At 53.3% G+C, this 18,287-nt stretch overlaps 2 protein-coding genes and 1 non-coding gene across 3 annotated transcripts; 2 read left to right on the forward strand and 1 right to left on the reverse strand.

Annotated features, from left to right (window-relative positions):
* Positions 1-2,274: 2,274 nt before the first annotated feature.
* LOC124670599 (gibberellin 20 oxidase 2-like) lies at positions 2,275-2,856 on the forward strand. The gene has a single exon (XM_047207082.1). It carries the CDS (start codon positions 2,347-2,349, stop codon positions 2,854-2,856), a length of 510 nt encoding a protein of 169 aa, XP_047063038.1. The 5' UTR covers positions 2,275-2,346.
* Positions 2,857-3,002: 146 nt separating this feature from the next.
* Positions 3,003-3,076, forward strand: TRNAE-UUC. The gene has a single exon. It is a non-coding gene; the product is annotated as a tRNA-Glu (tRNA).
* Positions 3,077-4,654: 1,578 nt separating this feature from the next.
* LOC124673950 (3-oxoacyl-[acyl-carrier-protein] synthase III, chloroplastic-like) lies at positions 4,655-8,600 on the reverse strand. The gene is made up of 8 exons (XM_047209995.1): positions 8,407-8,600; positions 7,512-7,660; positions 6,776-6,912; positions 6,080-6,185; positions 5,861-5,982; positions 5,633-5,697; positions 5,337-5,553; positions 4,655-5,255 (listed from the first exon to the last, which is right to left on the reverse strand). Exons 1-8 carry the CDS (start codon positions 8,598-8,600, stop codon positions 5,034-5,036), a joined length of 1,212 nt encoding a protein of 403 aa, XP_047065951.1. The 3' UTR covers positions 4,655-5,033.
* Positions 8,601-18,287: the final 9,687 nt, after the last annotated feature.

The raw sequence follows: 18,287 nt of genomic DNA on the forward strand, positions 1-18,287 counted from the left end.
TGATAACTTTTAGCCCGAAAAAAAGTTTGTCGAAACATATTAACATGGGTGCTAGTTTTGAAGATCTCGTCGAGACGGATTTATTGGTGAAAGCGGATCTTAATTTGGAGTTGTCGTTTGAAAGTTAAAACGTTTTAAACTTTTAAATTTGTTCCTTTTTGCATGCATGCAAATGTACGGCAAGGTAAAACACGTTTGCTCCTAATCATGTCTGAAACCGATCGCTCGCTAATCTCCTAGCGATTGAGCGCCAGCTAGGGCAGCCCCATTAGATACATCGTAAAATGTAGTTTATAATAGGACGACGCTGACAATCCTCCGGAGGCACGGAACGATTCCAGCCTCCGGCTTCCCCAGCTGCCACGTGTCCATTTTCACCTCAAAACCGGATATTGCTTGGTCGCAGCACAAAAAGCTCCACTTTTGCTTCATTGAAGCACAAAAACGGTTCGAATAAAAAAAGAAAGAAAATGACCTGTTGGACACAGGGCTCGCCGGAGACCTCACCGGAGACCTCGCCGGAGACCCGCCGGAGACTCGCCGGAGACCTCACCGGAGACCTCGCCGGAGACCCGCCGGAGACTCGCCGGAGCAAAAACTTTGTGCTATTAACCAACCTCGCCGGAGACCTCGCCGGAGTGTTTGAAGCAACAATTTTGTACTAAAGTAGCAAAACAAACAGAACATTTGCAGCACAAAAAATATACTACTGTAGCATCGTACACTACTCGCCGGAGACCTCGCCGGAGATACAAAATTGTCTTGCTGCAATGCAGCCCAAATTTCATAGTAATGAAGCTAAAAAAATGTAGTAATGCAGCACAAAATAAAACTAAGGAAGCACAGTCACAAAAAGGATGCAGCCCAACAAATGAAGTAATGCAGCCCAAATTATACTAAATTAGCAAAACCGGAGAACAATAGAAGCCACAAAATTACATTATTGCCTACTTCGTACTTTGCAGCAAGAACTCCTGTCGTTGGTAGTATCGCACCACCATCACCACCGCCTGCTCCTTGCAGCAACACCATCGTACACCCATGGTAGCACCGGCACCCACCTATGGAACCATCTCCGCTAGACCATAGCAGCACCGCCGGCCATGGCTGGTAGCACCACCGCTCACCGGTGGATGCGTCGTCGTCCGCCTATGGCAGCACCGTCGGCCATGGCTGGTAGCACCGCCGCGTACCGGTAGAAGCACCGTCATCCACCTATGGCAGCACCGCTTCACCGGAAGCATCGTCGCCTCCGCCAGCAGCAGTCACGAGTGGCCTTTGCAGCAGCCGATACCGGCCTTTGCAGCTCTGGCGGCCAGCCTTTGCAGCTTTCCCCATCGCGCCGTTGCACCGACGACTAGCGCTTGACGCAACATCATCCTGCTATCGCCGCACCGGCGGCCAGGCCTCGCAGCAACACGCACGAAGCTCACAGCGCGACGGCGCCAACTAGCAACAACCGGGAGCACAATGGCGCCGGCTTGCATCACACACCTTGCAACCCGTCCAGCCAGGGGTGAAGCATTGCGGATGTCGGGCGGCGCGCGTGGATTTCGAGCGGCCGGCGAGGTGGAAGTGGAGGTCTCCGGCGCGGGTGGATTTCGAGCGTCGGCCGGCGAGGTGGAAGTGGAGGTCGCCGGCGCTAGAGGGTGCCCCTGGCGAGAGGCGGCCGGCGTTGAGGTGAAGGCGGAGGTCGGCGCTCTCGCGAGGTGGAAGAGGAGGTCGTGCGACGGCGGCGCTACGTGGAGCACGTCGGCGGCGCGGTTACCCATCCGTCGAGGCCGGCCATCTCGGGGGGTGGGGGGGGGAGGCGGAGGCGGCGGCGCACCGTCGAGGCCGGCCGACGGGCTCCCAGCGCTGGGGCGTGCGATTTGGATTCGTCAAGGATAACCGGATTGCTGGGCCCCACACGCAGCAAAGGGAACGTGCGCGTCCACACGATCCGCGCCCATCTGACGATGCTCCGCTCGGAGGTTGCTCGAGCCGCAGCCTCCGGAGGATCTAAAGCATTTTCCTTTATAATATGGGAAACGCTTTTAATCCCCCGAACGATCCACCTGATCACCTCCTCCGGCTCCTTAGCTTGACACGCGTCCTCGCAGGGCCCACACACGACGGAGTATATATGTCCGTCTAGATGGCGCTCTTTTTCTATGAAGTTCATCAAACATAAAAAGCTTCTTCAGATCACCACTCGAAAGAAAACAAAATAAAATGTTGACTCAACATTTCCATGATCGTTTGAAAGGAAAACTCATCTAATTCATCCTCAGGGAGGCGCTAGTGGAGTGCCACACCAAGCTCACCGAGCTGGCGCTCCTCATCCAGGAGCTTCTGAACGAGTGCATGGGGCTGCCAGCGGGCTTCCTCCGGGAGTACAACGACGACCGCACCTTCGACTTCATGTCGGCGCGGCACTCGTTCCCGGCGACGGAGGAGGAGAACACGGGCACCCGCCCACACCAGGACATCAGCTGCGTCTCCTTCGTCGTGCAGGACGGCGTCGGGGGCCTGGAGGTCCTCGGTCCCGACGGCGACTGGGCGCCCGTGGAGCCCGTCGAGGGCAGCATCGTCGTCAACATTGGCGACGTCGTGCAGGTGCTCAGCAACGGCAAGTTCAGGAGCGTCATGCACCGGGTGGTGAGGAACCCGGCGGCGCACCGGTACTCGCTCGTCTTCTTCCTCAACGTCCACGGCGACAAGTGGGTCGAGCCGCTGCCTGAGCTCGTCGGCGAGGCGCCGCGGTACAGTGGGTTCAAGTACGGCGACTACCTGCAGCTGCGAGGGAGGTACACCAAGGCCTACCAGCTGTTAAAGCCCGTGGACCTCGTGGACATCACCCATTACGCGATCTAGCCGTGAAAGCGGACTTCCATGTGTGGTACCATACGTGCATTTTCCGGTTCTTAATTTTCGTGTCCTATGTGCTGTAAAGTGAATGAAGCATCTCCCTAATAAGCTAGACCATAGTAAATATGGTCAATCATGTTAATAGACACCAATCCATTATCGTCCAGCCCGGTTAGGATACCTGGCTTTCACCCAGGCGACCCGGGTTCAAATCCCGGTAATGGAGATACATTTTTGTTATTTCGTTTGGACTTTTTAAAATTTCTACACTACAACCCGTGTAAATCTCTGTAATGGAGATACCTTTTTGTTATTTCGATTGGACTTTTAAAATTTTCTAGTACAGTAATACACTTTGGATCCATGCATTGGCAGCTGAATTAATGCTTTGCATTACTCTCCTTATCTGATAGATTTGCTGCATTCCCGTATTCCTCGTCCTTTTGTTATTTCGCTTGGACTTTCTAAATTTTCTACTACCACCCGGGTTCAAATCCCTGTAATGGCGATACCTTTCTGTTATTTCGATTGGACTTTTAAAAGTTCATACTACAGTAATACACTTGGTCCATGCATAATGCATTGGCAGCTGAATTAATGCTTTGCATTACTCCCATTATCTGATACACTTGTTGCATTACCGTATTCCTCGTCTTGGGCTCACAAGATGCAATTTGAGGGCCTCATAAACTTCACCATGCCTTTTATGCTTTTGAATATCGTGGGCAACTTCAAATGCAATTTTTTGTTTGGTTAGTGCTTCAAAATAGAGTGTGGGCGGTGGATAAGCTTGATCAGGGTGGCAAAATTGTGGCAATTGAAAACTTTGCAATCAAATCCTAGAACCCGCCATCCACCTTCGTTTCACTTGCTGGTTTAGTAAGAGACTTTGGACAAACTCAAACAGTGGCTTGCCCTCGTCGATGTCAACCCTAGTGTGTGGCATGAAGCTCAAACCGTACACGAGGTGGTGGAGATATTTTGTGCAAAAAAATGAGCACTCTTGAAAGGTGATGCCTTCTCTAGCTAAGGTTGTGTCTTGGGAAGTTTGGAAGGAGAGAAATGCTCGCGTACTTCGAAAGTATTCCTCCACCATTGTTATGGTTGTTGCTAGAATTAGAGAGGAGGCAGCTATGTGGTCTTTGGCGGGGGCTAAAGTGTTGAGTATGTAATCCCTTGATCGCTTTGGCTTGTAAGTTGTAACACACTTAAATTTCTTCTCTATTAATAAAATTGGTAATTTTTTGCCTTGTTTTCTTAAAACAAATGATGCGGTTAGTAGCTTTGCTCGTCATAGCAGGGTGGCATTCAAATTTCATCGGATTTTCACGGTTCACTAAATTATTGTCGCATTCATTTTCCCTTTTCTTTTTTATTATTTTGAGGGATTCCTTTTCCCTTTTCTTGTTCACTCGTTTATAGCGAAAATGAACCTATAAACTCTTCATCTTCATTAGCATTGCTCGGTATAGGGGGGTGGCAGGCTGGCAGCTGGGTCCATGCACTGGCAACCGAATTATTGCTTGCATTCTTGTCCCTTTCTGGATCACTTGGAGCATCTTTTGAAGGCACAAACCAGTTATTAACTTTGCTCAGAGGTTTCGCAAAAAAAAAAACTTTGCTCAGAGGGAAGTGGCATTTTTCGTATTGAGATTTGAACTTGTAACAGTTTCTGAAGTAACAGAATTAAACAAAAAGAACTCTTTACCAGCTTTGCTCAGCATAGACCAATTCATAGTATAATCTTAGTCCTTGTAGTACATGTTTATTTATGAAATGCCATAACATGGACCACAGTTCTATGGAAATGCCAGAGAAAACCTTGCTAAGGAGGCCCATTACCACTTTACAATGTAATAATCTCCTTTCAATTCCTCATCCAACATGCAAAATGCTCCCGCACACCACTGCTACTACTACAGAGAACTAGTAGTAGTTATACAAACTCACAGCTAACCAATAACCGCAATGACAACCAAGCTGCGCAACGGACCAAACTGCCAAAGGAATGGATGAATAAGGCAAAGTGCCACTGTGTTCATGCGCAAGAACAGTATAAAAGAAAATATACCAGGCAGTGAAAGGGTAAATCACCCTGTAAAGGCTTAAAACCTAGAGCCATACAGGCAAAAGCTTCGGAACCGGTGTTTGATTTGTTGTGATTGTTCGCCGCGCAAAAACAGTTAGCCCCATTTGACAATAGCAGAACCCCAGGTAAGTCCAGCACCAAAACCCGATGCCGCGATAATATCACCCTTCTTCACCTTCCCGCCACGAACAGCCTCATCCAATGCTAATGGAATTGATGCCGCACTGGAGTTGCCGTAATTAGCAAGATTAGAAATAACCTTTTCTGATGGGATTGACAACCGAGTAGCAGCAGCATCGATAATCCGCTGGTTAGCCTGTAACATGAGGGGGTCGGGGGTGGTCAATTAGATCGATCCTTAGGATCAAACATTTTTCATCATCGACAGGATACTCACTTGGTGAAGCAACAACCAATCAACACTGGAGGCAGGTAGGCCAGCCTCTTCTAGTGCCTTCTCAATGGACTGTGGCACACAACGTACAGCAAAGCGAAAAACTTCTTTTCCGTTCATTTCAATACACGAGAAAGTCCCCTTCTTTGGTGGGAAACCAGGGACGCCATTGGTCTTGGACAAGATCGACTCAGCGTTCGAGCCTGAGCAATGCAGGTGCCTGCATAAGTTTAACAGCTAACATAAGAAAGTGACCTTAAAGAAAGATTTCATCAAAACCTTATAGAAATAAATCATACTTTTGCCCGTTGCCATCGCTTTGAGCACAAAAACCTAGCAAGCCATCTTCTTCAGGACTGCATGCCTGCAACACTGAGGATTAGAAAGTACACAGAAGAAGAAAGATTTTGCAAACTAGAATGCTACACCACCCAACACTTCATGTCTGTGATATAGCCAATTGCGTTGTCTTACCCAACAGGCTATGCAGAAAGCCACCCAACATTTCAGCTAGAAATAAGAAATACCTGGACCAAAACAGCACCAGCAGCATCACCAAAGAGGATGCATGTACCTCTGTCTGTCCAGTCCACATATTGTGAAAGAGCATCTGCACCAACTACTAGGACATTCTGATAATTACCACCACCTACAATAGTAGCATATATCAACCCAACATAATAGCTACATTAATCCAACAAGGCACTGAATACCAACTTCCTGTCGATATTTAACAATGGAATTACCTTTGATAAACTGAGTAGCTGTAATCAAACCAATAATGAATCCACTACAGGCAGCGGTGATATCAAAGCCAAGTGTCTTTGTGCTGCACCCCAGCTCCGCCAGCACCTGTTTACATTTTATCCAGTTATTATGCGAAATCAAGCACAGTAAAATTCAAAAATCCTAGAACAGTGTAATATTTATGATCAAAACAGATAGGACACAACATTAACAGTACTGAACATAAAAAAACAAAACTTAAATAAAAATGAAAACCAAATACAAAGATCGTTACATAATGAATATATTATTTAACTCCTTCCATGAACAATAGGATGTTCCAGAAAGCATGCCAGTAACATATTTTTTGTTTTGGTATGTTAGAACTTAAAAGTATATCAAGATAGCCATCACGAATTCGGCATTGCAAGATTTATTATGAAATATAGATCCATCTTATCAATTCGCTGTCATGTATAACATACTTTGAACAGCAATTCCTCAGATAAATTTAACAATAAAATTGCACCCGCTCCATCCAACTTATGATACAGAGTAAAACAACAATAAGTAGATTCTCACACATGAATTGGCTTGCATTAAATGCAGGAGTACACAGTAGCTCAAAAATATCACTGTTTTAAATAACAGAAATAGTTTCCAAAGTATGAGAACTATTGTATTGTCGAGAAAAGGCAGGGTTTGCATAGCCATACCTGACCAGCAGCTCCGAATAGATCATCTGGAGTAGATGTGCAGAACAGAACAAGGTCGACATCTTCAGGTCTTACTTGAGCCATCTCAAGAGCCCTTTGTGCTGCCAGAACTGCAAGCCCTCCCAGTGTTTCATCTCCTAACACATTTAAAAAATACAATTACCCCAGAAACATAGAGAAATGAATGTCTGCAAAATGGAAACACTGTGGCTGCTCCTAACGTTTTGACAACAAGATCTGGGTACCGACCTAGTACGGAGTACATACTTGGACACAATTGCATTCATCACACCTATACAGTTAGGTACATATGTGCATGGACTTGGAACCAACATGTGAAAAGTGTTGCATCTATATGTATCGAAATTAGTGTCCAGCAAAGTATCAAGTACCAGCATCATGTACATTTATTTTCGAGATAGATTATTTATTATCTTTATGCTTGTGACCGCATAGCATAATGACAATATTCATTTAGCTTTAATGGAAAAGAGTGCTTCATGACAAAACTTATGGTCATCTATTACGATTACTATCAGAATCAACATTTGTATGACCTAAAACTATTTCAAGCAAAAATGTGTGATGCACATATCATCCATAAGTGATAACCTAGCTAAGTGAACTGAAAATAAACACTCGGAGATGATCACTATACATATTGCCAGAGGGAGCACGATTACCCTAGCCAAACCAGCTTAGTGAAAGAGGAAGGATACAGGTGAATCGAAAGTACCTGAAAGAACTCGTCTGCTCCGAATCCCGGTCCGCGTTGCGATCCACTCATCTGACGTTTCAACCACTTTTGAGAGGTCATCATTTGAGATGGTAAGTGATGGAACGGCCGAGCCGCATCCAACGAGCTTCGAACCCATACCGGCCACCCTGCGATTTCAAATTAACGTAAGACATCTCCTGTAAATATAAATCCCCTTCAGAATCAATAAATTTAGATCAATGAGTCGACCCCGGTACTACAGTTGGATCAACACAAGCGCCTACACCGCAGTGAGCTACAGAAGTAGCATCATCTGCCAGCTCATTTATGAGCAAGCATCCATGGCCATAGAAACCACGAGCTAGCATCCGTATAGCTCCATGCATGAGGGCTGTCTATCCTGGTGTCAAGCAGTGCCACTAGCGCACCATCCTTGCAGTACCGAAGCTTCTGAACAGTGGTGACAGCCTGACCTGACTAGGTAGAAGTGGTGCATTTCGATCTTAAGATGCCTGAATAAACCCGTAGCGGTACCAAAAAGTAAGCCACCTTTCGCAGTTAGCGCCAACCGCTCGACCAAGGCCCATAAATGCGAAACTGCCACGGGCAAATGTAAATCTCCTACTACGGAAAAGCGTTTCACTGAATATAACCCAATTACGTGAACAAACACATGATTCAAACCAAAACCCAAGTCAAATCATGGAGGAATTAACACAAAAATGAGCCGAGAATCAGGCAATGGGGAGTGGGGAGGGGCGTCATCTTCCTTGGTAACCGCGAATATACAGCACAAAACATGCCACCTCTGACGTGAGTAAACGATCCCCAACTCAGGCAGCAAGCAGAAGCAGTCGCATCTCGCGGGCCTGGCCATTGCAGGTACTAGTAAGGCACGCGAGCGGGGGTTTACCTCGGGGGGCGGGGCTTGGTGGCAGCCGTCTCGACGACGCCGTCGTCAGTGGCAGAAGCGCAGCACCGGAGCTTCGCCGGCGCCGCCAGCTGCGAGTGGGATCGGAGGAAGCCGAGCCGGTGCGCGGCGCGCGCCCGCGCGGCGGGGAGGGCGGCGGCGGCCCGCGGCGGCGCGATGCCGGAGGCGGCGACCATGGCGCGGGCAGCCGGAGATCTCGCGGCGGCGGCGGCGGCCCCCAGTTGGGACGAGTGAGGAGGTAGTCAGCTGCGGGGCGAAGGAGGGCGGGGATGTAGAGGCGGCGGCGGGGGGGGCGAGTGTGGCATGCGGGGGGTGGTGGGCGGTGGGATATAGAGGAGGCGGCGGCGGTGGGAACGGTGGGCGGTGGTGATGGTTGCGAGGGGGGGTGGGGCCGTGGGGGGAGGAGGGAGCTTCGAAAGCTCCGCCCGGAGGTGGAGGAGGTTTTTTAAGGGAAGCCGATGTGCTGGGTGACTGCCCCCTTCCCTGGCTGACACAATCTATGCGGACTGCCTGTGGGTAGAGAGTAGAGAGTATGTAGTTTTTCGCGTGCGTTCTCGGGGAAAGCGGAGCGGATCCATCCATCATCGAGATTATCGGCTGTACTAGAGAGAGTTTTTTTTCAAACTCAGTACAGACCGTATATTGATCACAAATACAGATATACAAATATGTACGTACACTCCTATCTGGAGACTAACTCTAGAAAAAAAATTGACGAGTTTTGAGATTGATGAAGCTACTGCATACGTACGTCTTTGATATCGGCGAAAACGTGTCTATCCTAGCGCTGCTGCCATATCTCGGGTCCCTCATGTCCACCTCCTCCTACGACTCTCCCAACTTCGACTCTAGCGGCCCATCGAGTATGCGTCCGCTATTGGTTATTGGTCGGATAGGTGTCTCGATCATGTCTGCATAGTTCGCGAACCGTAGGGTGACACACTTAAGGTTCGATGTTGTTTAGTAGATATGGAATATGAGATGCAGACCGAATATTGTTCAGAGTCTCAGATGGGATCCAGGACATCACAAGGAGATCCGGAATGGTCCGGAGAATAAGATTTATATAAGGAAAGTCATTTTCCGGGGTTTAGAAAAGTTCGGAAATTTTCTGGTGAAAGACCGGAGGGTTTCTAGAAGTTTCCGGAGGGGCCACCAGTGGGCCCACGACCTAGGGAGAGGCCACATGAGCCGAGGGGGTGCAGCCCAGCCCTAATGGGCCAGGTGCACCACAGTCTCGAGGCCCAGGCCGGCCAACCCCTAGAGTTTTGGGAAACCCTAAAGGGGAAAGACTTGGGGGCAAGTTTCCCCCCTCTCCCTTTGTGCGCTGGCCCTAGGGCTTGGAGGAGGGGCCAAGGAAGCCCTGGCCAACCCTCCCCCTATATAAAGAGGGGAGGGGTAGGGGCGCAACCCACCCCTTCCCTCTAACCCTAGCCGACACCTCTCCTCCTCCTCATAATTCCTGCGCTAGCTTGGCGAAACCCTGCAGGATTTTCTCCTCCTCCGCCACCACCACATCATCGTGCTGTTGGGATTCCAAGAGGATCTACTACCTCTGCTGCCCGCTAGAACGGGGAGAGGAAGGTCTTCATCGACTCCGTACGTGTGATCGAGTACAGAAGTGTTGCCGGATTGCAGCACCTGAAGGAACCTCTTCATCAAATACGAGATCAGATCTCGTTAAGTCTTTGGATCTTCGAGGGTTCTCATATACCTCGTTGCTTCGATCTCATAGATTAGATCTTGGCTTTTCCATAAATTGGATCTTGGTTTTATTCGTTCTTGCGGTAGAATTTTTGTTTTCTATGCTACGAACCCTATAGCGCAACCACCATCGTTGTGGGATCAATGGATCATGTAAGCCATGGCCTATCATCTACCACCTCTATTGGCATAGCCGCTGCCTATCCGAGCACCCTACGAGCAGTAGTGACTAGCGGTAGTGCCTCCTCCACCGCCGGTCCACCATCTGCCTACGCCGACACCAGACTGGCCATGGGCGATGCCCATGTTCGTCGACCTGACGCGGGACGACAGCGATGACCAGCAGAATAGGCATGGAGTGTCCGATTTCAATGTAAATTTATGGTTTCTATGAATGAAAAACTCCAAAAAAAGAAATGTGTCGAGGAGCTATGGCAAGGCCCGACCCAAACAGACAATAGGCATGGAGCATCCGATTTCAGTATCAATGACTCGACGCAAACGGAGAGAAACAGACACAACTTGTGCCTGAAATGTGTGTGGCCGCTGAAGATGCCCTAAGGATGCAAGCAAGAATCCCAAGTCGTTAAGCTGCCCTCATCGTACAATCTGTGTGAACCACATCAGAAGAGCAAATTCTGGATCACTCCACTATTGCTCTTCCCTACACAAAACTTTTTAAAAATATAAGGCAATTAAATTAAAGCCAGCTACGGCCAGAGTTACAAGGTGTGCTGAGAAAACATGTACAAAGACACCCACATTACAAGCAAACAACAAAATACAACTTGACACACAACTTGCAAAAGCTTGGATCTTCATACATTGTAACACGTACTTGATCAAGGTAGACACGGAGAGGGATGAGGAATATGCCACACCATCGGAGGAAGGCCTTCATCAAATTCGAATGGAGACAAACTATTTCACAGGGCAACCCATCCATTGCCGAAGAGAGCGCATTTCCTCTCGCCTAGGTTTGAGGGTGCCGTACCATCTGACGATCGATGGAGCACTCACCCTAGAACTCGAATTGCAAACCAAAACAATCCATCAAAGTAGAAGAGATTCTGAGCATGTCCGCCGGAGGGAAGCCTACCACTCCGAGAGCCACACTCTCTCCGCCCAAGCATCACACCCATGACGACTAGCTGAACATGACCAAAGGCTGCCAAAGCAGCGCCTTCAAGAAGGGAGTGACGCCAATGTGCCGCCGGTGCTTCGACCGGTAGACCGTACCATGGGTTTTCACCCGAAGTCAATGGTGGAGGGGCTCAATTCTCAATGACGCATCCAAGTAGGGAAGCGGCATTCGCGGGCGTCCCTGGAGGTTAACCGTGGCAAGTCAGAGTTATCACCGGTGCCGGCAATGTCGGGCAGGGCTTTCGCTCGAATAAAGGCCACCATCCATGTAACCCACCAGCCATAATACCTCGCACAAACCGGAGAGGTAAAATCGAAGCATATCGGGGTAGGCGAGGCCAAGATCTGGTGTCGTGGATGTGGCCACGGCAGATGCTACAGGGGGTAGCACTTCGTTGATGCGAGGGGAAGGGAACATCGCCATCTACGGGTCGAGGTGCAAGAGACGCAAGGGTTTTACCCAGGTTCGGCCCCTCCGGAGAGTAAAGGCCTACGTCCTGCTAGATCTTTATTGCTCAGTGGAGAATTACAATGGGGGGGCTCAGTCGGCGGCTACGCCGAGAGCTTACAAGGGGAGATTGGATCTTGAATCAGGTGTCCTCTAGGGTTTAAGCTCAGGGGTTTATATAGACACCCCCGATCTAGGGTTACATGGAGATAACTCCGAATCATATCAGTTGCTACTAATCCGGGATTCGTTAACCCTCTTGCAAGCAATCTTCTTATCCATTCGCGCGGATCTCCTCCTTGGGATCACGGCCCAGTCGCCTTAGAGCCCAGTCGCTTGGGCGACTGGCAGTCCGCCTGGGCCTCCGTCTTCACGGCGAGTGGGACTGGCGACCCACCCCCTATGGGCATATCCCCATCAGTAGTCCCCGAGCGCGGTGGTGATGAAGCGCGGATCTAGAGCAAGTCTTGGAGAGACGCAGTCATGGATCAAGGTGAATCGCCTCCGGGCTCCCAAAGATAAAGTTGCGGGTTCGGTGCCAGTCTCCAATCGCCAGACCTTGGTCAGTCAGTCGGCGTATGACAGTCGGCGTTAACCAGTCGTCGTTGGCCAGTCGGCGTATGACAGTCGGCGTTAGCCAGTCGCCGTTGGCCAGTCGGCGCGCATTCACCACAGAGACACGTGGAGGAGCCAACGGCTGGATTTCACGTTGACCGAGGCATGAACCGTTTGCATGTTGTTGACCGTTGGGCCTGACGTGACCGCTAACGGCTAGTTTAACGGCTATTCAGCCGGAACCGGCGCAGATCTCGACCGTTGATTGCGGGGCGGCGATTCCGGGGCGAATTAACGAACGGATTTCATCCTTAATCCGGGCGAGTGCGGGTGGTATAAAGGGCTGCCCCTGGGATTAGGGTTCACCACTCCTCCGCATTCTTCTCCCATCTTCTCCCCATCTCATCTTCATTCCAAGCTTCACACGCATCCATGGCGACGAAAGGCTGGGGCAAGTCGAAGGTCACGCGGGAGTCTCTCCTCCCGTACGTCGCTTCCGGGGTCATCCCGGAGTTCAAGCAAGAGCGATGGCGAGTTCCGCCGGCGAACGAGGTGGAGCCCCTCCCGCGGCCCGGGGAGTTCGTGATCTTCCTGAGCTTCCTCGATCGCGGGTTCGCTCTCCCCACCTCCGATTTCCTCCGGCAGCTGCTAGCCTTCTACAGCATCAAGGTCTCCGACCTCGGGCCGCACAGCGTCCAACAGATTTCTCTGTTCGTGGCGTTGTGCGAATGCTACTGGGCTGTCCGCCCTATTTCCCGCTGTGGGTGTCCATCTTCCACGGGCGGGCGACTCGGGCCAGCAAGAACAGCGAGCGCTCATCCCGAACGGTGGGATCACCTTCCGGGTGAAGTCCGGGAAAGCTTCATCGACATGGCGCTCCCCAAGAAGGCGCGATCGGCTGTGGCGCCGCTTCGGTTTTTATGCCAAGGAGTACACTCCCCCGGCGAGGTCCGCATTCCCCGGTACAACCCCGAGCCAAGCGTCCCGCGGCGCCTCAATGTCCGGTCGGCTGCCGCGCGAGCGGAGAGGAGGTGGTGAAGGAGATGCGCCAAGCGATCCAGGCGCTAAAGGATAGCGGCCTGACGGCGGTCGATATGTACAACTGTTGGCTTGGCCGGCGGCTGATCCCCCTGCGGTGCCGAGCTCACCCCATGTGGGAGTACCGGGGGCAGAACGACCGCACCCGGTCGACGGCGACCGAGTGGGACGAAGGCGAGTACCGGAAGGCGTTTACCGAGATCACCACTGCCACCTTTACCTCCTTCGAGGACGGCTTGCAGCCTTACTCTGAAGATACCCGGCGCCTCAGGTAATGCTTCGTATGGCGACTCCGCACAGCTTGGCCGCGTTTCTTCCTTTCTGACTTGTTCCTTCGATTCGATTACAGCGCTGGCAGAAGATCGCTGACCACCTCCCCCCTCTCGCCGGGAAGGAGCCACCAGAAATGACTGAAGGCGAAGAGGAAGAGGTCGACGACGAGGAGGAGCGCACCGAGTCGGACTCCGAGGCGCGAGACTTCATCAGACTCCCGCGCGGGACGAAGAGGAGTGCCGGGTCCTCGTCCCAGGGCACGGTTGAAGAGGAGGCGACCTCTCGCCCGGAGGGCGAGGCGGAGCCTTCCAAGGAAGGGGCCGAGCCGCTGTCGAAGCGCCTGCGCCCCACTCTCTGGAGGGTTCCATGAGGCTTCGGCGCCCTTTGAAGGACGCGATCGATGCGGGAGCTCGAGCCGGCCCCGGCGTAAAGGCAATCCCCACAGTGAGGTAAGTGCTCCTTGTCAAACTTGTTCTCCTTATGGCGGGATTGGGTGTCGACTCACCTCGCCTCCCTGTAGGTCCAAGAAGAAGACCTTGGTGAAGCCGGCCGTGGCTGGGGTGGCGGCCACGAGGGCGGCTGAGGCGAAGAAGAAAGCCGCAGAGAAGAAAGCGGCGCCGTCCGACCTTGGGGGCGCGGGGTCGGGTCCGGAAGGGCCCGTCACCGCGAGCCGAGCTGAGAAGGTGGGCGCCAGCCACGCCGAGCCCACCGCCAAGGTCTTTCCTCTACCCAGCATGGCTCACGGGGGTATGGCGAGTGCAGCGACGGGACCGGACGTCGTTCCACCCATGGTGGAGAAGGGGTCGGTGGCCGTCGGGTCGACCGAGGGGCAGAAGGCGCCCGAGGTCGAGGGTAACGTCGTCGATAAGGGCGGCCTCTCGGAGCCGCTGAAGGAGCGCCGGTCCAAGGCTGCCAGAGACCGAGCCCCGCCCAATGACGCCGATACGCGGGCGGACGAGGCGCCGTCGACTGAGGCGGTGACGCAGGCGGGAGAGGTGGCCGAGTCGCGCCATCCACCGCCTTCTACCTTGACCTTCGCTGAGCTCCACACGGCGCTTGGTGAAGCACACGCGGTGAGTGTCTCTGAACTCGTAGTCTAGTCGCCCCCAGTCCCCGAGGGTCGACTTGGTCTGAAGGGGCGAGTCGAGTCTCCTTTTGTCCGTCTGGTTTTCCTTTGTTGACCTTTGGCATTGTTTTTGGATTTTTGCAGGCGGAGGTTAAGCGATTGACCGCGCTCGTGGAGGAGGCGGCTCAAAAGAACCGGAAGTTGATTGCTCTGGGCAGTAAGTCACGCCCGCTCGCCTTCCTCTTTCGGTATCACTAGCCCTGACTGAACTTTCGTTCTCACCATCTTCTATTTTTTGCAGCAGAGGCGCAGGCAAAGGCTCTTGCCGAGGCTCGGGAAGGATTCGTCAAGGAATCTTTCTACCGCGAAGCCGACTTTCGGGCGCAGCAAGCCGAGGAGGCCCGGAAAAGGGCGAAAGCGGAGGTGGCGGATCTGACGAAGGTCCTGGAGCAGAAGGGCCGGGAACTGGAAGACGTCATCACCGAGTACAAGGGAAAGCTGGCGGCCGCGACTGAAGCGCGGGACTCCGCGCGTGGGGCTGCCGCGTCCCTGCGGGAGGAGGTTGCGGCCTTGAAGCAGCAGCACGCCAAGGAGCTTGCTGCGGAAAAGGAGGCGTCCGAGGGCATCGTCCTGGCGGTGCAGGCCGAGAAGACCAACTTCGAGGCGTTCGTCAGAGAGATGTCGCGGCAGATTCTTGGTAAGTTCCTGTCTTCGCGCTTGCTGTTTATTTGTCGGGGATTCGAGTATCCGATCGTGGCGAGCCGGCCTCGGGGGCCAGTCCTCGAGCGTGGCGAGTCGGCCTCGGGGGTCAGTCCCCGAGCGTGGCGAGTCGGCTTCGAGGGTCAGTCCCCGAGCGTGGCGAGTTGGCTTCGGGGGCCAGTCCCCAAGCATGGCGAGTCGGCTTCGGGGGCCAGTCCCCGAGCATGGCGAGTCGGCTTCGGGGGTCAGTCCCCGAGCATGGCGAGTCGGCTTCGGGGGCCAGTCCCCGAGCATGGCGAGTCGGCTTCGGGGGCCAGTCCCCGAGCATGGCCAGTCGGCGTTGAAGGGGAGTTCTCATTTTTTCCCTTTGTGTTGTTGATTGCAGGTACGTGCGACTTCGTGGAGACGGCGACTCCGCGGGAATGCCTGTCGACCGCGACCGCGCGTATCATCGCCTGTGCGGGGGAGATACTGGCCGCGCTCCAGTACCTGAGTCCGCGGGAGGTGATTTCGCGGGACACGCCGTCCATCTTCAAGGCCGTGTCCAACATTCCGGCTGTTGTTGGTCGGCTTCGCCGCTCCTCCTGCCGCGTTGGCATTACCATGGCTCTGAGCATGGTGCTGGCGCACTACTCTGAGGGGTTCGACGTGGAGGAGGTCACCGCTGGCTTCCCCTCGGAGACTGGCGAGTTCGATGTTGCCGAAGTGCTGCGGCTGATGGATGCGGTGCGCCCCTTTGCCGACCGAGTACTGGCGACTGCGGACTTGGAGACTCACATCCCCAGCCAAGCGGCGCCTGGGGACGCGGAGAAGGAGCCGGGCCCGGTGGACTACCCCACGGAGCGCCTCTTCCACGCCGCGGCCGCCGGCTCGTTGTCGACATATCCGGTCGTCTTTGTACACGCCGAAGTTTCGTCACGGCGATGATGGCGTCGAGCCTGTCGTAGAGGGGGCTCCGGGGTCGTCCTCGTAGTTTCCTGAGTCCCTGTGTAAGAAGTAGCTTGGATTCCCGCGAGCGGGTGTCAGTTGTAAATACAGTGATGACTTTTGCTTAAATATAATTTGGTGGTTGCTTTTGAATTTGCGTTATTTGTGGCGGTGATGCGTTGGAGTTGGTTCCGACTATCCATGGCCTTCGGGCCAGTCGCCTTGCGACCCCGATGAAGGCTATTGACTTGACTGTTTTCCTTTTCGAGCTGGGCGTCCCCAGTCGCGATACGTAGTCATTATAGTACGAATAGCAGCCTCATGGGTGGAGTAGCGGTGAGTTGTAGTTTGCGCTGTTCGGATGTAGCGCGCCACTCGTCGTGGCTCGGTGAGCCGGTCGCTAGGCGACTCCAAAGGGGACATTGCGGGCGTATTTTCCTTGGCGAGCCGCGGGTCCGTTTTGCGGGGTCCCTAGTCGAAGTACTTAGCCACGCAATTCGCCAGCCTAAGGTAGAGGAGGGCATTGGTGTGCTGTATATCGTAGCACAAGGCGGTCGCCGTGGCCCGTGGGGCTGGCCGAGCATGCGGCCCTGCTTGTGGGTTCCGGTCGCCGTTTTCACCCGACGGCGTAAGGGGTGGTGGGTGGCCGGACCTGGTGTTGCGCCCGGTCACGCCATCATGCCCTTGTTAGCTCGGCTACTTGGCCGATCGTGGACTTCGCTCTTCCGGCGAGCGGCGACCGGAGGTCTCTCAGTACCTAGTCGCTTATCGCGGCGACTGGGCCGGTATGTACCGGGATGAGAGATGGGGATATCTGGCGGGTGAGGGAGAGGCAGTCGAAGCTGGAGATCAAAATGGTCGGCGATTTTTATTAACCTCTGAATTTTCGGGCTACATTTTTGTCCTTAGGTATAAAACCGTCGGAGGAGGTTGATGTTCCAGGGACGCTCCACCTCTTTGGTGAGTGGCTCGCCTTTGTCGTCCTTGCGGACGTCGATGAGGTAGTAGGAGTCGTTGCCGAGTACGCGGCTGACGGCGAACGGTCCTTCCCAAGGCGGGGACAGCTTGTGCATCCCTTTCTTGTCCTGGATTAGCCGGAGTACCAGGTCGCCGACTTGGAAGGAGCGACTCCGAACACGGCGACTGTGGTAGCGACGGAGGTCCTGCTGGTAGATGGCGGTTCTGGAGAGTGCGAGGTCTCTGGCCTCGTCGAGGAGGTCGACGTCATCTTGGCGAGCTCGCTCGTTGTCTTCTTCGGCGTAGTTGGCGACCCGAGGCGAGTCGTAGGCGATGTCCGTAGGCATAACGGCTTCGGCGCCATACACCAGGAAGAAAGGCGTGAAGCCGGTTGACCTGTTAGGCGTTGTGCGGATGCCCCATAGTGCTGAAGAGAGCTCCTCTGCCCAGCAACCGGCTGCGCGCTCTAGGGGCACGACCAGGCGCGGTTTGAGTCCGTGAAGGATGCTGCGGTTTGCCCTTTACGCTTGGCCGTTCGACTCGGGGTGGGCGACTGAGGCGAGATCGAGTCGGATGCCCTTCTCTTCGCAGAAGTCAGCCATTTCCCCTTTAGCGAAGTTGGTGCCATTGTCGGTTATGATGCTGTGAGGGTAGCCATACCGATAGATAAGCTCGCGTAGGAACTTTGTGGCTGTCTTCCCGTCGCACTTCTTTATGGGCTTTGCTTCTACCCATTTGGTGAACTTGTCCACCGCCACCAGGAGGTGAGTATATCCGCCGGGGGCCGTTTTGAATTTTCCCACCATGTCCATGCCCCAGACGGCGAAGGGCCAGGTGAGGGGGATGGTCTTCAATGCCGACCCTGGCATGTGCGACTGGCTTGCATACTTTTGGCACCCGGCGCACGAACGGACGAGGGCGATTGCATCTTCGTGGGCTGTTGGCCAGTAGAAGCCGTGACGAAAGGCCTTGGCGACGATTGAACGCGCGCCTGCATGGTGGCCGCAGTCCCCTGCGTGGATGTCGCGCAGGATGTTGCGCCCTTCCGCAGTA

The sequence above is a fragment of the Lolium rigidum genome, chromosome 7 (genome assembly GCF_022539505.1).
Source record: "Lolium rigidum isolate FL_2022 chromosome 7, APGP_CSIRO_Lrig_0.1, whole genome shotgun sequence".
In the NCBI taxonomy this organism is placed as follows: Eukaryota; Viridiplantae; Streptophyta; class Magnoliopsida; order Poales; family Poaceae; genus Lolium; species Lolium rigidum.

Coding starts and splice junctions, on each gene's coding strand:
- LOC124673950 (XM_047209995.1), bottom strand. CDS start 8,600: ATGGTCGCCGCCTCCGGCATCGCGCCGCCGCGGGCCGCCGCCGCCCTC. Junction 5,983..6,079: donor AGCTACTCAGTTTATCAAAG/GTAATTCCATTG, acceptor CTACTATTGTAG/GTGGTGGTAATTATCAGAAT. Junction 5,256..5,336: donor ATTGGTTGTTGCTTCACCAA/GTGAGTATCCTG, acceptor CTCATGTTACAG/GCTAACCAGCGGATTATCGA.
- LOC124670599 (XM_047207082.1), top strand. CDS start 2,347: ATGGGGCTGCCAGCGGGCTTCCTCCGGGAGTACAACGACGACCGCACC.